Source organism: Cibotium barometz, chromosome 12 (assembly GCF_041138505.1).
Source record: "Cibotium barometz isolate CiBa-2024 chromosome 12, ASM4113850v1, whole genome shotgun sequence".
Classification (NCBI taxonomy): Eukaryota; Viridiplantae; Streptophyta; class Polypodiopsida; order Cyatheales; family Cibotiaceae; genus Cibotium; species Cibotium barometz.
In genome coordinates, this window is record NC_141057.1 from 10,497,229 (window position 1) to 10,512,465 (window position 15,237).

The 15,237-nt window shown below is 42.5% G+C and overlaps 1 protein-coding gene across 1 annotated transcript; it reads left to right on the forward strand.

Moving 5' to 3' along the window:
• The first annotated feature begins 2,179 nt into the window (after window positions 1–2,179).
• On the forward strand, window positions 2,180–9,467 carry LOC147633041 (uncharacterized). Its single transcript, XM_086806038.1, has 14 exons — window positions 2,180–2,745; window positions 3,911–4,053; window positions 4,140–4,305; window positions 4,450–4,514; window positions 4,639–4,789; window positions 5,574–5,660; window positions 5,742–5,918; window positions 6,090–6,375; window positions 6,536–6,697; window positions 6,792–7,007; window positions 7,124–7,161; window positions 7,237–7,400; window positions 7,491–7,595; window positions 7,676–9,467. The coding sequence occupies exons 1-14, from the start codon at window positions 2,547–2,549 to the stop codon at window positions 8,993–8,995; spliced, it is 3,279 nt and encodes a 1,092-aa protein (XP_086662164.1). The 5' UTR covers window positions 2,180–2,546; the 3' UTR covers window positions 8,996–9,467.
• Window positions 9,468–15,237: the final 5,770 nt, after the last annotated feature.

Sequence of the window (15,237 nt, forward strand, 5' to 3'; positions counted from 1 at the left end):
AAAATGCCTGCAACTCATAACAAAAATTGAAATGATCGAGAGGTGCCTTGTTGGAATTATTTCTTTCGGGGATGATTCTCCTCCCTAGCCGAGAGAGAAAGGGTCTTTGAATTTTTTGATTTTTAATTTCCAATAAATGAATAATGAAAATTAAATTTAAAAAAAAATAATTGTGTGTTTTTTTTTTCTCAGGCCAAGGGTGGCCGGCTGCTGTTTGCTGGCCGTTTGTCGCCGGCTGTGTGGTGGCCGCCGTCGTTGGCTGGCTGGCGCCGCCAATGCTAGCCGCCCATGGCTGGCCTGGCTGGCTGGCCGCCGCCGCCGCTGGCCGGCCTGGCTGGCTGGCCGCCTTAGTCATGTTAAACGACGACGACGACGACGTTCTCAGTACATCTAACGTGGACAAAACCTTCACCAGCCGACGCTGCTGCTCTCGTAGTGCCCATTCCTTTGCTGTGCTGCAAGTGGTTTGCACTTCGGAGCTGGTTGTGGCCCTGGCCGCCGCCTCCTCCCCGCATAGCGGCGAAAAGTATCCTGCGCCTCACACTCAATGCGGTGCTTCGACGGCCTTGCTTCGCCCCACACACACGGTATTGCAGCTTCGACTAGCTATGTGTTTCGCCGCCCCATCGCACACACAGGGCTCGTCGTGGGGGTGGTCTGCGCCCCCCCACTTCAACAAGGGATAAGTGGGACTGGCCGGGCTGGTTTTCGCCGCCCCATTCCCACACACACAGGGCTCGTCGTGGGGTTGGTCTGCGCCCCCCCCACCTCGACACACAGGCTTTTTTTTTTCTTTGAAAACCTTCAACGCAAAGTTTTCAAAGCGATTCAACGCAGAAAAAAAATGAAAAACAAACAAATTTTGCTTACCTCGATGCTGTGTGTGACGGGGAGAGAGAATGAGAGAGAGAGAGAAAGAGTTCTTCCCTTCAAAAGTCTTGGCCCTCCTTCCTCCACACATTCCCTTGTGGAGATAAGGGTGAGGAGATTGTGGATGAAAACCATCGAGTGGGCTCCGGTTCCCCGTTCGCGCGCGGACTCTCACGATCCCTTCGAACCATGCTCTGATACCAGTGTTAGATAACCGTAACGCCGCTACGAGCGTTACCACGAGAGGGGACGGCCTCTGGCTCACCACCCAGCCATAGAGGAAGAATGAGGATTGCCCCTCATCCCCCAGGCTATATAGTGTGTGGCCTGCCGTCCACACTAGCCTGGCCGCCCATGACTCCGCACGGGCGTCCTCTCCCACTGAACCCCGGACATGGCCATCCGGTCTGCCATCGGTCACCACAGGCATTACAGCCTACGTGACATTACCCCCCCCTTAAGGCGTTACCACGAGAGGGGACGGCCTCTGGCTCACCACCCAGCCATAGAGGAAGAATGAGGATTGCCCCTCATCCCCCAGGCTATATAGTGTGTGGCCTGCCGTCCACACTAGCCTGGCCGCCCATGACTCCGCATGGGCGTCCTCTCCCACTGAACCCCGGATATGGCCATCCGGTCTGCCGTCGGTCAGGCATTACAGCCTACGTGACAGAACCCTTGCTTTTTATGAGAGTTTCCACACGTAACAAACAACTCTCTCTGTCACACTTCCTGGGATAGTTTTCTATAATGTTAAAACAATCTTCTTCTTCTTCTCACACAAGCACACAAGTTCAAAAAACTTTAAAAAGACTTTGAACCTCTATTGATTGCCACCTATGGATAAACTTGCCACATCCTCACTTCTTATTGGTCCAACCATTTAATCACCTGCACGATCATCGTGTGATGATGACCCAATTGCTATTGGTCGTTTATAACATTGCAAGCCAATGAATAGGGTAGTGCCACCCATTCTTTAACACTTTTTTTTTGTGAAAAAACCTTTAATCTCACAACAAATTAGGTGTTTTTTAAACTTAATCTCTTAACAAATTAGGTGTTTTTTAAACTTAACCTCTGAGATGTGGGAGCAAGACTTGGTTGAAAACCACCACTAAACCTACAAGCACATATTAAGCATAGGATTGCCCATTGGTGCAACACCGAGACCTTTTTGTGTTCACACCGCTCGTTATTGAGAGCTGGTTGGGCTGGTGTTGTTCACACGAGCTCGTTGTTGAGAGCTGGTTGGGTTTTGGTTTTTTTCTATTGGATCAACAAGTCACCTCAGGCATGAATGAGCTGCGAGAAGGATGTGTAATCAAAGAAGTGAAAATCGCTACGGCGTGTGAAACCCCCTTTTTTGAACTTATTTGAACATGTTAGCTTTACAACGTTCTTTTTGGCGACCTACAGGCTACAGCTACAATACACCCTTCCTCTCACTCTTCGTCTGTGCCACTGCTTTGTTTTCATAACAACGAGACTGCGTGAAACCTCGAAGCGGAAGGCTACGAAGCCCGCGTAGAAGTGCAATCGGCGAAGTTTTCGTGTGTGTCTTCTCTCTCTCTCTCTCTCTCTCTCTCTCTCACACACACACACACACACACACACACACACACACACACACAAATCGGGCCTTAGCACTGCAGTTTGGCCTCCTTCTGAGATCCATGGGCCAAGAGGGGGTGACACATTCACAAACGGTTGCAAATGGAGGCCGTGATGTCTCTCAGCCATGTGAAAGATCAGCGGATTCCTCCAGCAGCAGCCCTATGGACTGTGGCTGTGGAACGCCTACCATGAGCAGTGGATGCGACACGGAAAATCAGCTGCTCCACGTAGTCGGTGGGAGATTGGCTACATATCCAGGTAAGAAGCCCTAAGATTTTGCCCTAATCCGGTCTTTTTTCCTGTATAAGTAAAGGAGATACAGGCTGCTTGTGTATTAACTTCACTGATAACATTTCACGAATTTTACATCAAGATTGGTACATGTTGTAAAAGAAAGGAGATACGAGTTGCAAGTATGATGAGAGAGACTTTAATCTTGTAAGACCTTATCAAATTCAAGCCTGATTTGGTGACTTTCTGTAAAAGGAGATACAGGTCGCTTCTATGGTAGTGGAGAACTTTATCTGGTAACACATCAAACCTAGATCCTCTAGATCCTGAAAAGATGCAGGTGAATTAGGTCCATCTGCTGGTACCATTTCAAGATCTAATCCTATACAACAGCATTTGAGACAGGTTTACTTGCCAAACTTGTGAGCTGCCGACATGCACATGCTCCCTCTTGGTAGAAACAACCAAAATAAAAATTCTAAATGCCTTCTTGGAACAGGAAGGTCTAAGAAGGCCATTGTTTCTGATGAAATCAGTGAATATGATGCGTAATTTAACCACTCAAGGAAATGGGAGGTGTGGAAATGGAGCAAGAGCATCTCTTGTCAAGTTTGAAGCTAAATTTGACCGTGGCTGACCTCTTCAGTGCTTAGAGAAGATATTTTAGTGCCTTCTTGCCTTGAGTTATTTGCTAATGCAGTCCCCTGCCATGTAGAACTTTGAAGCCCATCGTGTTGGTTGCCGGTTTGACGCTTACTGCGTGCAGCCGGGCAGCGACATCAAACGGGGGCGGGGGGGAGGGCCCGCCCAAGGGCGTATCTAAGTCTCTCTTTCTCTCAAAGAAGAAGAAGAAGATATCTGCTAATGTGAACAAGAAACTCATTTTCGACTTTAATACTATTGAGCAAAATAAATAACCTAGATGCCTTCTTGAAACAAGGTCACAGTCCATAAGAGTCATTGAATAGAATGCTTAGTTTAACTACTCGGGAGGTTGAAGCTAAGTTTGACGGTAGCCAAAAACTCTTCATTGCCTCAATGCCTTTGACCGAGTCAGAGCAGATGCTATATTACCTAACATATCTGCTAATAGCAGAACCACGTTTTGGACTTCCATTTTATTGAATCACGCGTGGCAGTGCTTTCTAGATTTGTTTCGTTAGAAATTTCGTTTTGTTCGTTGACTTTGCAGAAGCTGTCAGCATCGATACTGATGTAGCTGAGGACAGCACCAGCACATGGGATCGATCAGTTTATCAGACTTCAAGAGATGACATCTCCCAAAGCTTGGTTTCTGGAACACGTACATTCAATGTTTTTGGGCAAGATGGAAAGGTAAGAAATTGTTTGGCCAGCTGTTTGTGTAAGAACTGTGTGCTAAAGGTGAACTCAGCTGCACTAACAGTGTCCTATATTGGCAGATTGCAGCTAAATTCCATTTATTTTCAATGTGGGGAGCAAGTACTTCGCCGATTTTCCTGGATGCAAAATTAAGTGTCCGAGGCAATGGTCTTTGCATTTTCCTGCGCAATGTTGCCAGGAGTCTTTTACTTGACAGAATTGGTCTGCAAAGAACACCATTACAAGGTATGGGCATGCACATCAGACAAAGTCTCATTCACATGTGCTTCAGATTGTTTTTAAACAGCCAGTAATGTGTAGGTAGAATCACTGGTGGTCACTTAGAAACCAATGTCTTTTGATATGCGTTTATCAAACAAAACACTGCAGATAAACCTCAACAGAAAAAGTTATCTCTTCTGCGATGGAACAATGACGAGATTGGAAGGCAAGAGGTTTGTACATTGCTATTTTTTTATGTGACACCGTCCTTTAATTTAGCCTTTCAACATCTTGTACCTATATGTGGGAAAGAGTCTGAGAGTAATTAATGGTTGAATTTTTCTGATACAAAACAAGGCAAGAAAATTTGTACCTGAACATCAAGAGGAGCTGAAGAAGGTGAAGTATGAGGTGCATCAAGAACAAATGTCAGTCCAAGAAGCCAATTGCGAGAATGGAAAACTTCAGCAGGAATTGGGCTGCAAGTCAATGCAAATAACTTCTCTTGGTACCTCTTTACTCACATTTTCTATATTGATATAACATCCACTGCATTTTGTTGCTCCGCTAGGATGTGTTCAAAGCAGCTGGCCCAAGTACCTATGGTTCAGTCTTTGTCTAAACCTTAAAGACACCAACCCTGAACAAAAATTACAGGCATGCCCTGCAAAAGTTTTCCAAAGTTTTAAACTAATGGTGGTTGATTATCTAATAATGCCAACCCACTTAGGGTTGCAACTCCCAGCTTTCTCGTGTCTAAGGTGGTTAGCTAATGTATGTTCTTATGAGAGTGACACTACGTGGTCAATACCTTCACTCCACAGTTTTCTGGTTAGAGAAGTGGTGTTTGTCTTCATGCCAAGAGGAGCTGGGAGTTGATAGATTTTGCACTTTGCTTTAATGTATGCAAGATTTGTTGATAAACAGCCTCTCCTTGAGTTTTATTCCAAATGTGTTTTGCTATAAAACCACAGCGTCAAAGGGTCTGCACATTGTTTCTTATTTCACTTGCTTGGATTTCTAGTATGATGCTAGTTGTCTCTTGTCAGTAACATAAGCATGACAGCCTTGATGCTGGTTTATTAAGTACAGCTTCTTCTTTCTGTTTTTCAATTTGATGAATTGAAAATTTTTTCTTTGTATCCTTCTTATTTCACGTGCTTGGATTTCTAGTATGATGCTAGTGTTCTCTTGTTAGTAACATAAGTATGACAGACTCGATGCTGGTTTATCAAGTACAGCTTCTCCTTTCTGTTTTTTAATTTGATGATTTGGCAACTTGTACCCTGCAGTGGATGAACTTGACAAGCTAAAAGAAAAATTTGCTAAACAGAGTCGGGATCTTAAATCATGTTACAACCAGGTCCTGGAGCTTAAAGGTGAATGAAATGGTGATTACTCCCATGCTTAGGCTGTATATTTTCAATCTTGGCTCAAATATCCTTGCTTTGTGTGAACAGGAAACATAAGAGTGTTTTGCCGATGCCGTCCATTGAGTTTAATGGAAGTCAGTGCAGGAGATACATCAGTTATAGAGTTTGATGCGGCTCATGGCAACGAACTCTATGTGCATGCACATGAGGGAGTTAAGAAAGTTTTTAAATTTGATCGTGTTTTTACACCATCACATGATCAGGGTAAGTCCTCATACATTTCCCACTGAATTGCATGGAGTGGAAAATTCTTCTCTCAAATCATATTTCAGCAGTGGGAGCCTTTTTTTGAAGCATCACATTGGTATTGGAGCCAGAAATAGGCCTTAAGTTGTGAACTTAAACAGAGTGTTGCTTTATCTTTCTAATTTTCAGTGGACGTGTTCATGGAGACTGCACCCTTGGTTGTGTCAGTATTGGACGGATTCAATGTCTGCATCTTTGCCTATGGCCAAACAGGAACTGGTAAAACCTTCACTATGGAAGGATCAGAAAGCAATCGAGGGGTTAACTACCGCACATTGGAAGAACTCTTTCGTGTGGCATCTGAACGCAAGGGACAGTATGAATATGACATCTCTGTAAGCGTGGTAGAGGTATACAATGAGGAGATACGGGATCTGCTGACATCCTCAGCTACATCAGGACACAATGCCAAGAAGTAACTCTCTGAAATGTAGCTTTTATAATGATATCAACAACTCAAAAATATTCGCGTTTGGCAGCCTCACGAAATCTGTTTTCCTCACCAATGCCCTTTCTCTACTTTGCAGTTCTAGCTGTTTTCTTTGCACTAAGCAGATTTTTGTTTGCGATGGTAGGCTTGAAATCAAGCAGGTGGCGGAGGGCATGCATCATGTGCCTGGGGTTACTGAGACTTCAGTGCACTGCATGGAAGAAGCGTGGAAGGTTCTTCAAACTGGCAGTAATGCCAGAGCTGTCGGTTGTACTAATGCTAACAAGCATAGTAGCAGATCCCACTGGTGAGTCAGATCAATCTGCAATCCTCAAAAACTTAAATGTATATTATTTCTGAGTCATGGTCAAGTTTTGATATTGATATGTAACTTTTTGCAGCATGCTGTGTGTCATGGTAAAAGGAGAAAACCTGCTCACTGGAGAATGCACCAGGAGTAAGCTTTGGCTCATAGATTTGGCTGGAAGTGAAAGAATAGGAAAGACAGATGTCCAAGCTGAGCGACTCAAGGAGGCTCAAAGCATAAACAAGTCATTATCAGCACTGGGTGATGTCATTCATGCTCTTGCGAGCAAAAGCAGTCATATACCATACAGGTATCTGGAGTTATGAGAGAGCCATTGATAGCTCCAATAGCCGCTCAATTTTCCGTATTATGTAATTTTTCAGTCTCCGTGAAGGGCTGATACTGATACAGCTGATTCTTCTGCAGAAACTCTAAGATTACTCACCTCTTGCAAGATTCGCTGGGTAAATAACAAATACCTTTTGCTCATTTTGTATGATTGATTTCAAGATATGAGCTCAAATGTTTTGGGATTGCAGGGGGCCAATCTAAGACCTTGATGTTTGTCCAAATAAGCCCAAGTCAGCAAGATATAGGAGAAACTCTTTGCTCTTTAAATTTTGCCAGCAGAGTACGAGGTATAGAACTCGGTGGTGCTCGAAAACAGTTCGATTCAACTGACCTTCTTAAATACAAGAAACTGGTAGCAATCCTCTCTCTTTTAGTTAAACCTATTTGCCAAGCTTTTTTCATGGAGGATTCTACACTCAATATGTTTGCTATTGTTTTTCAGGTTGAAAAATCTAAAGAAGATGTAAGATTGAAAGACAATATCATAAAAGAACTTAAAGAAGCTTTCAAAGTGAAGGAGCAGACGTGCAAAGCTCTCTCTGCCAAGGTATGTTGAAGAAACTTGACCCTTGCCTTATTTTTAAACTAATTTCATTTTGAAGTCAAAATCTGATTGCTGCATTACAGGTGAAAGAGAAGGAAGGCTTGGTTGAAGTTGAGAGGAAAGCCAGATCTATTGCAGAGGCAGAGCTCAGGGAGCAGCATACGCTGAACGAGAAACAAAAGCTGGTCATAGAGAAATTAACAGCAGAGCTTAGGGCCAAAGACTCTGGCATTTTACAGGAGACAGCAAAACAAAGATTAACTTCAACCTTCACAGCTTCAGCACTCAGAAGGCCTCCACTACATGAGAAGCTGACAGATAACAGAGGGGAAATGACACAGGCTGTCCAAAGACTGAAGAAGAGGCCTGCAGAGAGGTATTTGCAAAAGGAAAATGCCTGTGGTGAGCCTGATGGTGACATTCTGTTATCAAGAATCCTCCCAAGGCGAGCTTCAATGTGCACGATGCAACGCCAATGGCCCTCCATGCCTGCTGCTGTCCCTCCCCCTTCAGGGACAGTGTCAAAGAAGAGGGCTGTGGAGAATGCCTCAGGGGAAACTAGTGATGAAATATTGTCATCAAGAGAAATCTTACAGAAACCCGCAGTGCCACAGAAAAAGCCTTTCATTGCTGCTTCCATCCCCTCATGTTCAGTGGATATTTCAAAAAAAAGTCATCAAGAGGAGCCTGTTGAGGAGTTCTTGGCACCAAGAATCCTCTCAAGGCATCAAGGACGAGCTTCGTTGTGTGTATTACCACAGAGACAACCCTCCTCATGGGCAGGTGCTGCTCCTTGTTCCCCTCTGTTTAAGTTTGCAGTACCCAAAAGAAGACCCTCAATGGCTGGTCCCATCGCGCCCTATTCAGTGGAAATGAATTCCTTTGAAAGAATGCAAGCCTCATGTCAAGAAGAGAACATGCCAATAGCTGCCTCTCTACCACACAATATTGAACAGAGAACACCCAGGACATTAAGAATTCCTTGTGAGATCCTTTTTAAATCTCCCCATGCCATTACCATTGGAGGAGAGGTGAAGGGTATACCCAAAGCAAGGCGTGTGAGCAGCATTGCTAATGCTGTCAATGGAAAACCACCACAACACCCACATTCACGACTTGTTAATAAGGAACTGCAGTTACAAACGAACAGGGTTCTCAATCAAGTTGAGGAAGAAGAGAGTCACCGTCTGAACAAGATGAGACGCTTGAGCACTGTCTCGTCTTTGTCTTGGGAGAGGCCTCAGCAGATTTGGACAATGCCAGCAGCAACGCCTGGCACTCCAGCTTTGGACATTGCTAACAACGCCTGCTACTCCAGCTCTGGTGGTGCTCAAAGAGTGCCGTGGACTGAGAAGAAGAAATCAAGGACTGCTTATCAAAGAGAGAGAGGATGGAACAGATGAGTGGCTCAGAAAGTGTGAAAAAGCCAGCATGCATACAAGGAGTAAGAGAACCTTGCTTCCACGGTGAACCGTCAAGGTCTGTCCTCCTAGTAAAGCTCCCTAGTAACGGTAGATAGGAACTGGGGCGCGCGCGCGCGGTAGAGAGAGATGTCCAGCTTACCAGTCAGCTTCATATCATACGGAATATTGACAATGTTGACACCTATGAAGTGTCTGCTATTGGTGGAATACCCTTACTTTAAAAATTAGAAAGGTACAATTGTTCAATTAGCAAAAGTTAGTGGAAATTTATAACTAAACTTCCTCAAAACTTGAAATTTCAGAACCTTTGCTATCAAAATATGAAAGTGTTTTTAAACCTACACTACACACAGATATTTTTTGAACACATGGACCACCACGGGATGGCTAAAGCATTTGTAAGACTTGTAGCTCCAACCTTGACTTCATTGTTATCTAATAGCTGTTATACTTCACAAGAAGCATTGAGTTTTGACTTGAAATTGCAAAGTTAATGTCATGTGAATGGCATTTGATTATTGATTATAAAATTTTCACTAATGTTTAAGGTGATAAGCGTTGTTTAATGTAAGTGGATGCTAAAACAATTGTGGATAGGCATTAAACAAACTTTTGGTGAGGAAGGTGCTTCTTTTACTTTCTTTGTCTAGTAGGACTCCCAAATTTCTTCTTCTGTTGCAATAAAGAGTAATTGTGTTTATACTTTTACCAAGGTTAGATTATGGTATTGAAGGTTATTAAGGGAAAATTTTATGGTTTATGTGTTTGTGCATTTTGTAATTCTTCGATGTTGCTCATACACATGCATATTCTCATTAGCAAATATATGGGTAGATTTAGGGTGGATTTTGTAGCCCTATAGGCTCCCAAAAGTGCCCAAGACATAGCCCAGTGTGGTTGGGACACTTTTGGACATAGTTTGGGCACAAAATGACTTTTGGACAATGTTTTGTGGGAAAAATAGGTAAAACTGACTTGATTACTAATTCACACCTTTTCACTATAAATAGGATCATTAGACATTCATTAGAATCATCATTCAAAGATCAAGAGGATCCATTTGTCAGAGTCTACGTGGTAGCAAGGACAAAGTGGTGGATTAACAAGAGCTTCTCTTGTTTGATTACAAGTATAAGATTGCAGGGATCTTTGGTATGCATCGCGAAGTTATAAATTAGCAAGATCATTGTATATAAATTAGTATTGTATAAGATTGCATTGGATAAGATTGCAGGGATCTTTGGTATGCATCGCGAAGTTATAAATTAGCAAGATCATTTGCATGATGCTGTGAATTAGCAAGATCATTGTATATATAGCATGTTTTGGCAATACACAGTAGAATAGGTCTATCTCTCCTTCTCTTGTGTCTCTGCTAAACATAAGATTAGCGTTAAACTCCTTTGCTTAGCATTAATCAAGAACATGCTTCTACAACGCATGTTGCATTGGTATCAGAGCTTAGGTCAACCTAGGACAGTCCTTAGCTTATGTTTTGTGCACACTGAATTAGAGTTTTTATATTTTGCATGAGTTTTGTGCACGTTGAATTAGGGTTTACGTTTGAAGGTTTGCAAGCCAAAATTAGGGTTTTCATATTTTGCATGAGTAGTGTTTTCAGTCCTAGATTCAATGTGGAAAGTGGAAAAATCAAATTAGGTTTTTTGTTTTTAGGGTTTCAGTCCATTTTTGCATGTAGCATAGATTGCATGTAGGGTATAATTTGCCCAAGACTACTTAGCCTAGGTCTAACCTAGGTAGGAAAAGACTTCTTTATGCTACTTTCTCCACCAAAACCTCACCTCGATGGAGAGCAATGATGCTTGGAAAGAAGAATTACAGTGTGAGTATGAGACTATGCAAAGTCATTGGAGCTGAGAAGATGAAAAATGATACAAAAGGAAACAAGAATGCCAAGCCCAATATGAACAAATCATTGCCGAGTATAGGCAACAACTCATAGAAGAGGATTGTCTCAACAATGCGAGAAAGAAGCACGTCAAGTAGCGCCTCAAGAAGAGGTGTGTCAAGGCCCACTTCTATACAATCAAAGTTGGGCACACGTCAAGGAAACATGGACATAGTTCATGGCAGTATCAACAAAGGCCAAGGAAGAATCACCTCAGTTTGTGAAGCAGCCCATGATCGAGAGCGTTGACGCAACGAAAAAGAGAGCTTCTAAGACGAGTTCTTAGGAGATGTGATCACAGTAAGAGGTGTTTTCGAGGAGGTGCCATTACCCAGGATGCACATGCTATTCTCTTATGATATAAGCTTGCCCCCCAAATGATAGCCCCATAGAGTAGTGTAGTAGTGACCAATGTGTCAAATAGCCATAGCTTTGTTCTAGGTTCTTGGAACTATACATGAATACACTTCTTCTCTAATGATCCCAAGGCTACATATGCTCGTGTTAATCTAGGCTTTGTTGCCCTCCAACTACCTTGCAGAAATCTATGAAGTAGCAATAGATCATCTTCCTGTGAGCTCCCCCTCCTCAATGATAGCCCTCAATGTGAAAATATGATCTAATGTGGAATTCCCTTTCCCGAATCCTGTTTGCTTAGTAAGTCGTTGTGCCTCTGCTCATCTAAAATAGATCCATAAAGCTCGGCCAGTGTGTGACTAATCATGATAGTTCTATAGTTATTTGGATCCATAGCATCTCCTACCTTCAAGATAGGTACGACAGTGTTACATGAGCAGCTATGAGGAAATCCCTTGCAAAGAGCCTTGTTAAATGCATGGACTAGTATCGGTGCCAAAATGTCCTTGGCCTGGGAAAAGTGCATAGCTACCAAACCATCATGATCTTGTGTCTTGCCATTTTTCCACCTATCAAATGCCTCTCTCACCATGCTCATACTGAAAAGGGATGACTATGAGGGGTGAGCTCATGGGGATTGGGTATGGGTGGCTGACTAGGGATGTGATAACAAGAGGTGGCATAAGTGTGCTAGGTATCTAGCAAAGTAATCGAGGTCTGCTCTGTTGGGCGAGGATCTTGGAAAAGCTTCCAAGCCTCCTTAATAGTCATGTCCCAAGAATAATTGGTATAATTCGCATTCAAGATTGGTTAGGCAGGCTCGCTTTTTCCTTCGCACACGAGGCGATAGAAAGCAGTACGGGTAGAGTTGTGGGCTGTGGGCAACCTCACGGGTGGAGCCTTGGGCTACCTCGCGGTGGAGCTCTGGGCTACCTTGATGGAAAGAAATCCGGACCTATCAATTTGTGGTGGAGCCCTAGGCTACCTTGCGTTGGATGCGAGTTCACATCTCTCAGCATTCCTTATCATACCAACTATTCTATAGGACGTTTCCATAGGGTGGCTTGGAGGTATAATCTTAGATAGGATCTCTCTCTAAGATTATCTCTCTCTAAGTAGAGAGAAAGAATCTTAGAGAGTGGTTGCCTCTCTCAAAGAGAAAGAGATAATCTCTCTCTAAGATTCTCTCTATTAGAATCTCTCTCTACTTAGAGAGCATCTCTCTCTAAGTAGAGAGAGAGAGAGAGAGAGAGAGAGAGAGAGAGAGAGAGAGAGAGAGAGAGAGAGAGAGAGAGAGAGAGAGAGAGAGAGAGAGAAGTTATATCAAGTGTCTTCAAAAGACCCAATGAGCAATGATACCAAACAAAGAATTACAATAGTTCCATGAGATAACTTGATCATGGAAAAGGAAAACATAAACAACTAGCTACATATACCATGATGATGATGATAGTAGGCATCTCTAGATACATGTCAAAAATATATGTCTCCATATCAAGTGCCTTCAAAAGACCCAATGGGCTATGACACGAAACAAAGAGTTACAATAGCTCCATGAGATAACTGGATCGTGGAAAAGATAAACATAAAAAAACAAGCTCCATGAGATAACTGGATCGTGGAAAAGATAAACATAAAAAAACAAGCTACATGTACCATGATTATGATAGTAGGCATCTCTAGATACATATGAAAAATGTATATCTCCATACCATGGCAATAAAAAAAGAAGCTCATGTGTGTGGAGTATTATCCTCAACCGTCTAGGATATCTAACATAGGGTCGATGGTTGTCAAGAGACTCATCATGTCCTCAACTAGTGGAAGAGAGAGAGAGAGAGAGAGAGAGAAGGAAAAAAATGACCTAGTCCAAAAAAAAACATACGTGAAAACATCCTCCTAATCTACTAGTACATCTCCAATGTCATGCATCAAATACAATCACCTTTGTTAAAAATCAACTAGTGTTAGTTTTTTTTTGGGTGGGATTTTGGCTCATATTGCTCTTTGAGTTTATGGGAATCCTCAATGAGCGCTCTACCTTCACGATAGATTGCCCACTTGCCTTCTTTCCAAGTTGCTCTAACCTTGGCTAATTCTACGTTCTTTTGCTTGACCTTAAAAATTAAATAATATTTACTTTCTATTTTAAAATAAGACTCATAATGTAACGTGCGTTGCGAAAGCGTGTTCTTGAATAATGCTAAGCAAACAAGATTAATGCTAATCCTATGGTTAGCAATGACAGAAGAGAAGGAGAGATAGACCTAATCTACTATATATTGCCAAAACATGCTATATATATAATGATCTTGTTGATTCGCAGCCTCATGTAAATGATCTTGTTGGTTTACAGCTTCATGATGCATACCAAAGATCTCTACAGTCCTCTACTTTCAATTGGACAAGAGAAGCTTTTGTCCTCCACTTTCAATTGGACAAGAGAAGCTCTTGTTGATCCACCATTGTGTCCTTGCTGCCTTGCAGACTCTGACAAATGGATCCTCTTGATCTTTGAATGATGATTGTAATGAATGCCTAATGATTCTATTTATAGTGATACATGAAAAGGTATGAACTCATAATCAAGTCGGTTTTGCCTATTTTTCCCATAAAACATTGTCCAAAAAGTCATATTTTGTGCCCAAACTATGTCCAAAAGGTATCCCAACCACTGGGCTATGTCTTGGGCACTAGGAGCTTGTCGGGGCTGCAAAATCCTCTCTAAATCTACCCCTAAATTTGCCCATATAAAGCTCTCTAGCTCGGTCTCCGGATCTATTGAATTACATGTAGTCTCTTCCTCCTGCTTATTGGATTTGGCAAGATTTTCTAGAAGCTCCTCTGAAATTGTCGGGATGACCTCATCCTCCTCCAAATAGGATTTGGAGAGATCCACCTCCTTAGACACTATCGGGTTGACCTCATCCTTCTCCAAATAGGGTTTGGAAAGATCCATCTACTTGATCTGTGGTTCTGGTTTGGCTTCTGGCTCTAACTTTAGCTCTAGTTCTGGTTCTGGCTCTAACGAAGAAGAAAAAATAACACAGTGACATATAAATAGAGGGTAAGGAGCAGCTCTCACAAAAATAGAAATGGATGTGAAGAGGAGCCCACATGCCTAGAGACTGAGGATGTATATAATGGATGGGACTTATATAGAGATCTCTTATGATGATGATCTCATGGATGATTAGGAGTAAGCCATCTATGCCACATGAGATTGTATGGGCTAATATGGGAGCCTCACCCCGCTGATAGTAATAGAGGCCCTATTCCAGAAAGTAACATTCCTACACAGATTATGGGACCTCCCTCTACATAGATACCCTTGCTTAGCTTTTGTGTCCTCTTGCTAGCTAGCTCAGGGGGACAGGGATACATAGTGTTGGTATATACACATGTCGTTACATGGTTTGGACTTCATGGCATCCAAGCAGATGCTTTGTCGCTATTTTAGTATAGTATAGGGGCCCCACCTCCATGACCTTAGCCATAGCTAGCAAGGTTACTGCTATCATGCCAAGGCAAGGAGATGATGCCAAAGTTGGCCATCAAGACATCCAATTTTTGCTCGCGCGACGTTGGGCTTGTGAGAAGAATATCTAATTTGCATCAATCATACATGCCATTCCTATATGTTATTTTGTTTCCACGAGGGGAGGATGGTTGGCATGTAAATATCCCGTATGTTGATATGCCATGTAAATAATGTCTTTGAATAATATACACATTTTTATATACTAAATGATTAGAGTTAACAAACACATTTTATACTCTAAATGATTAGAGTATAAAATGTAGACATTATTTACATGGCACATCAACATACGAGATATTTACGTGTCAACCATCCTCCCCTTGTATCATATAGGAGTGGCATGTATCATCGATGCAAATTAGATATTCTTCTCACAAACCCATCGCGAGAAAAAAAAAATTGGATATCTCGATA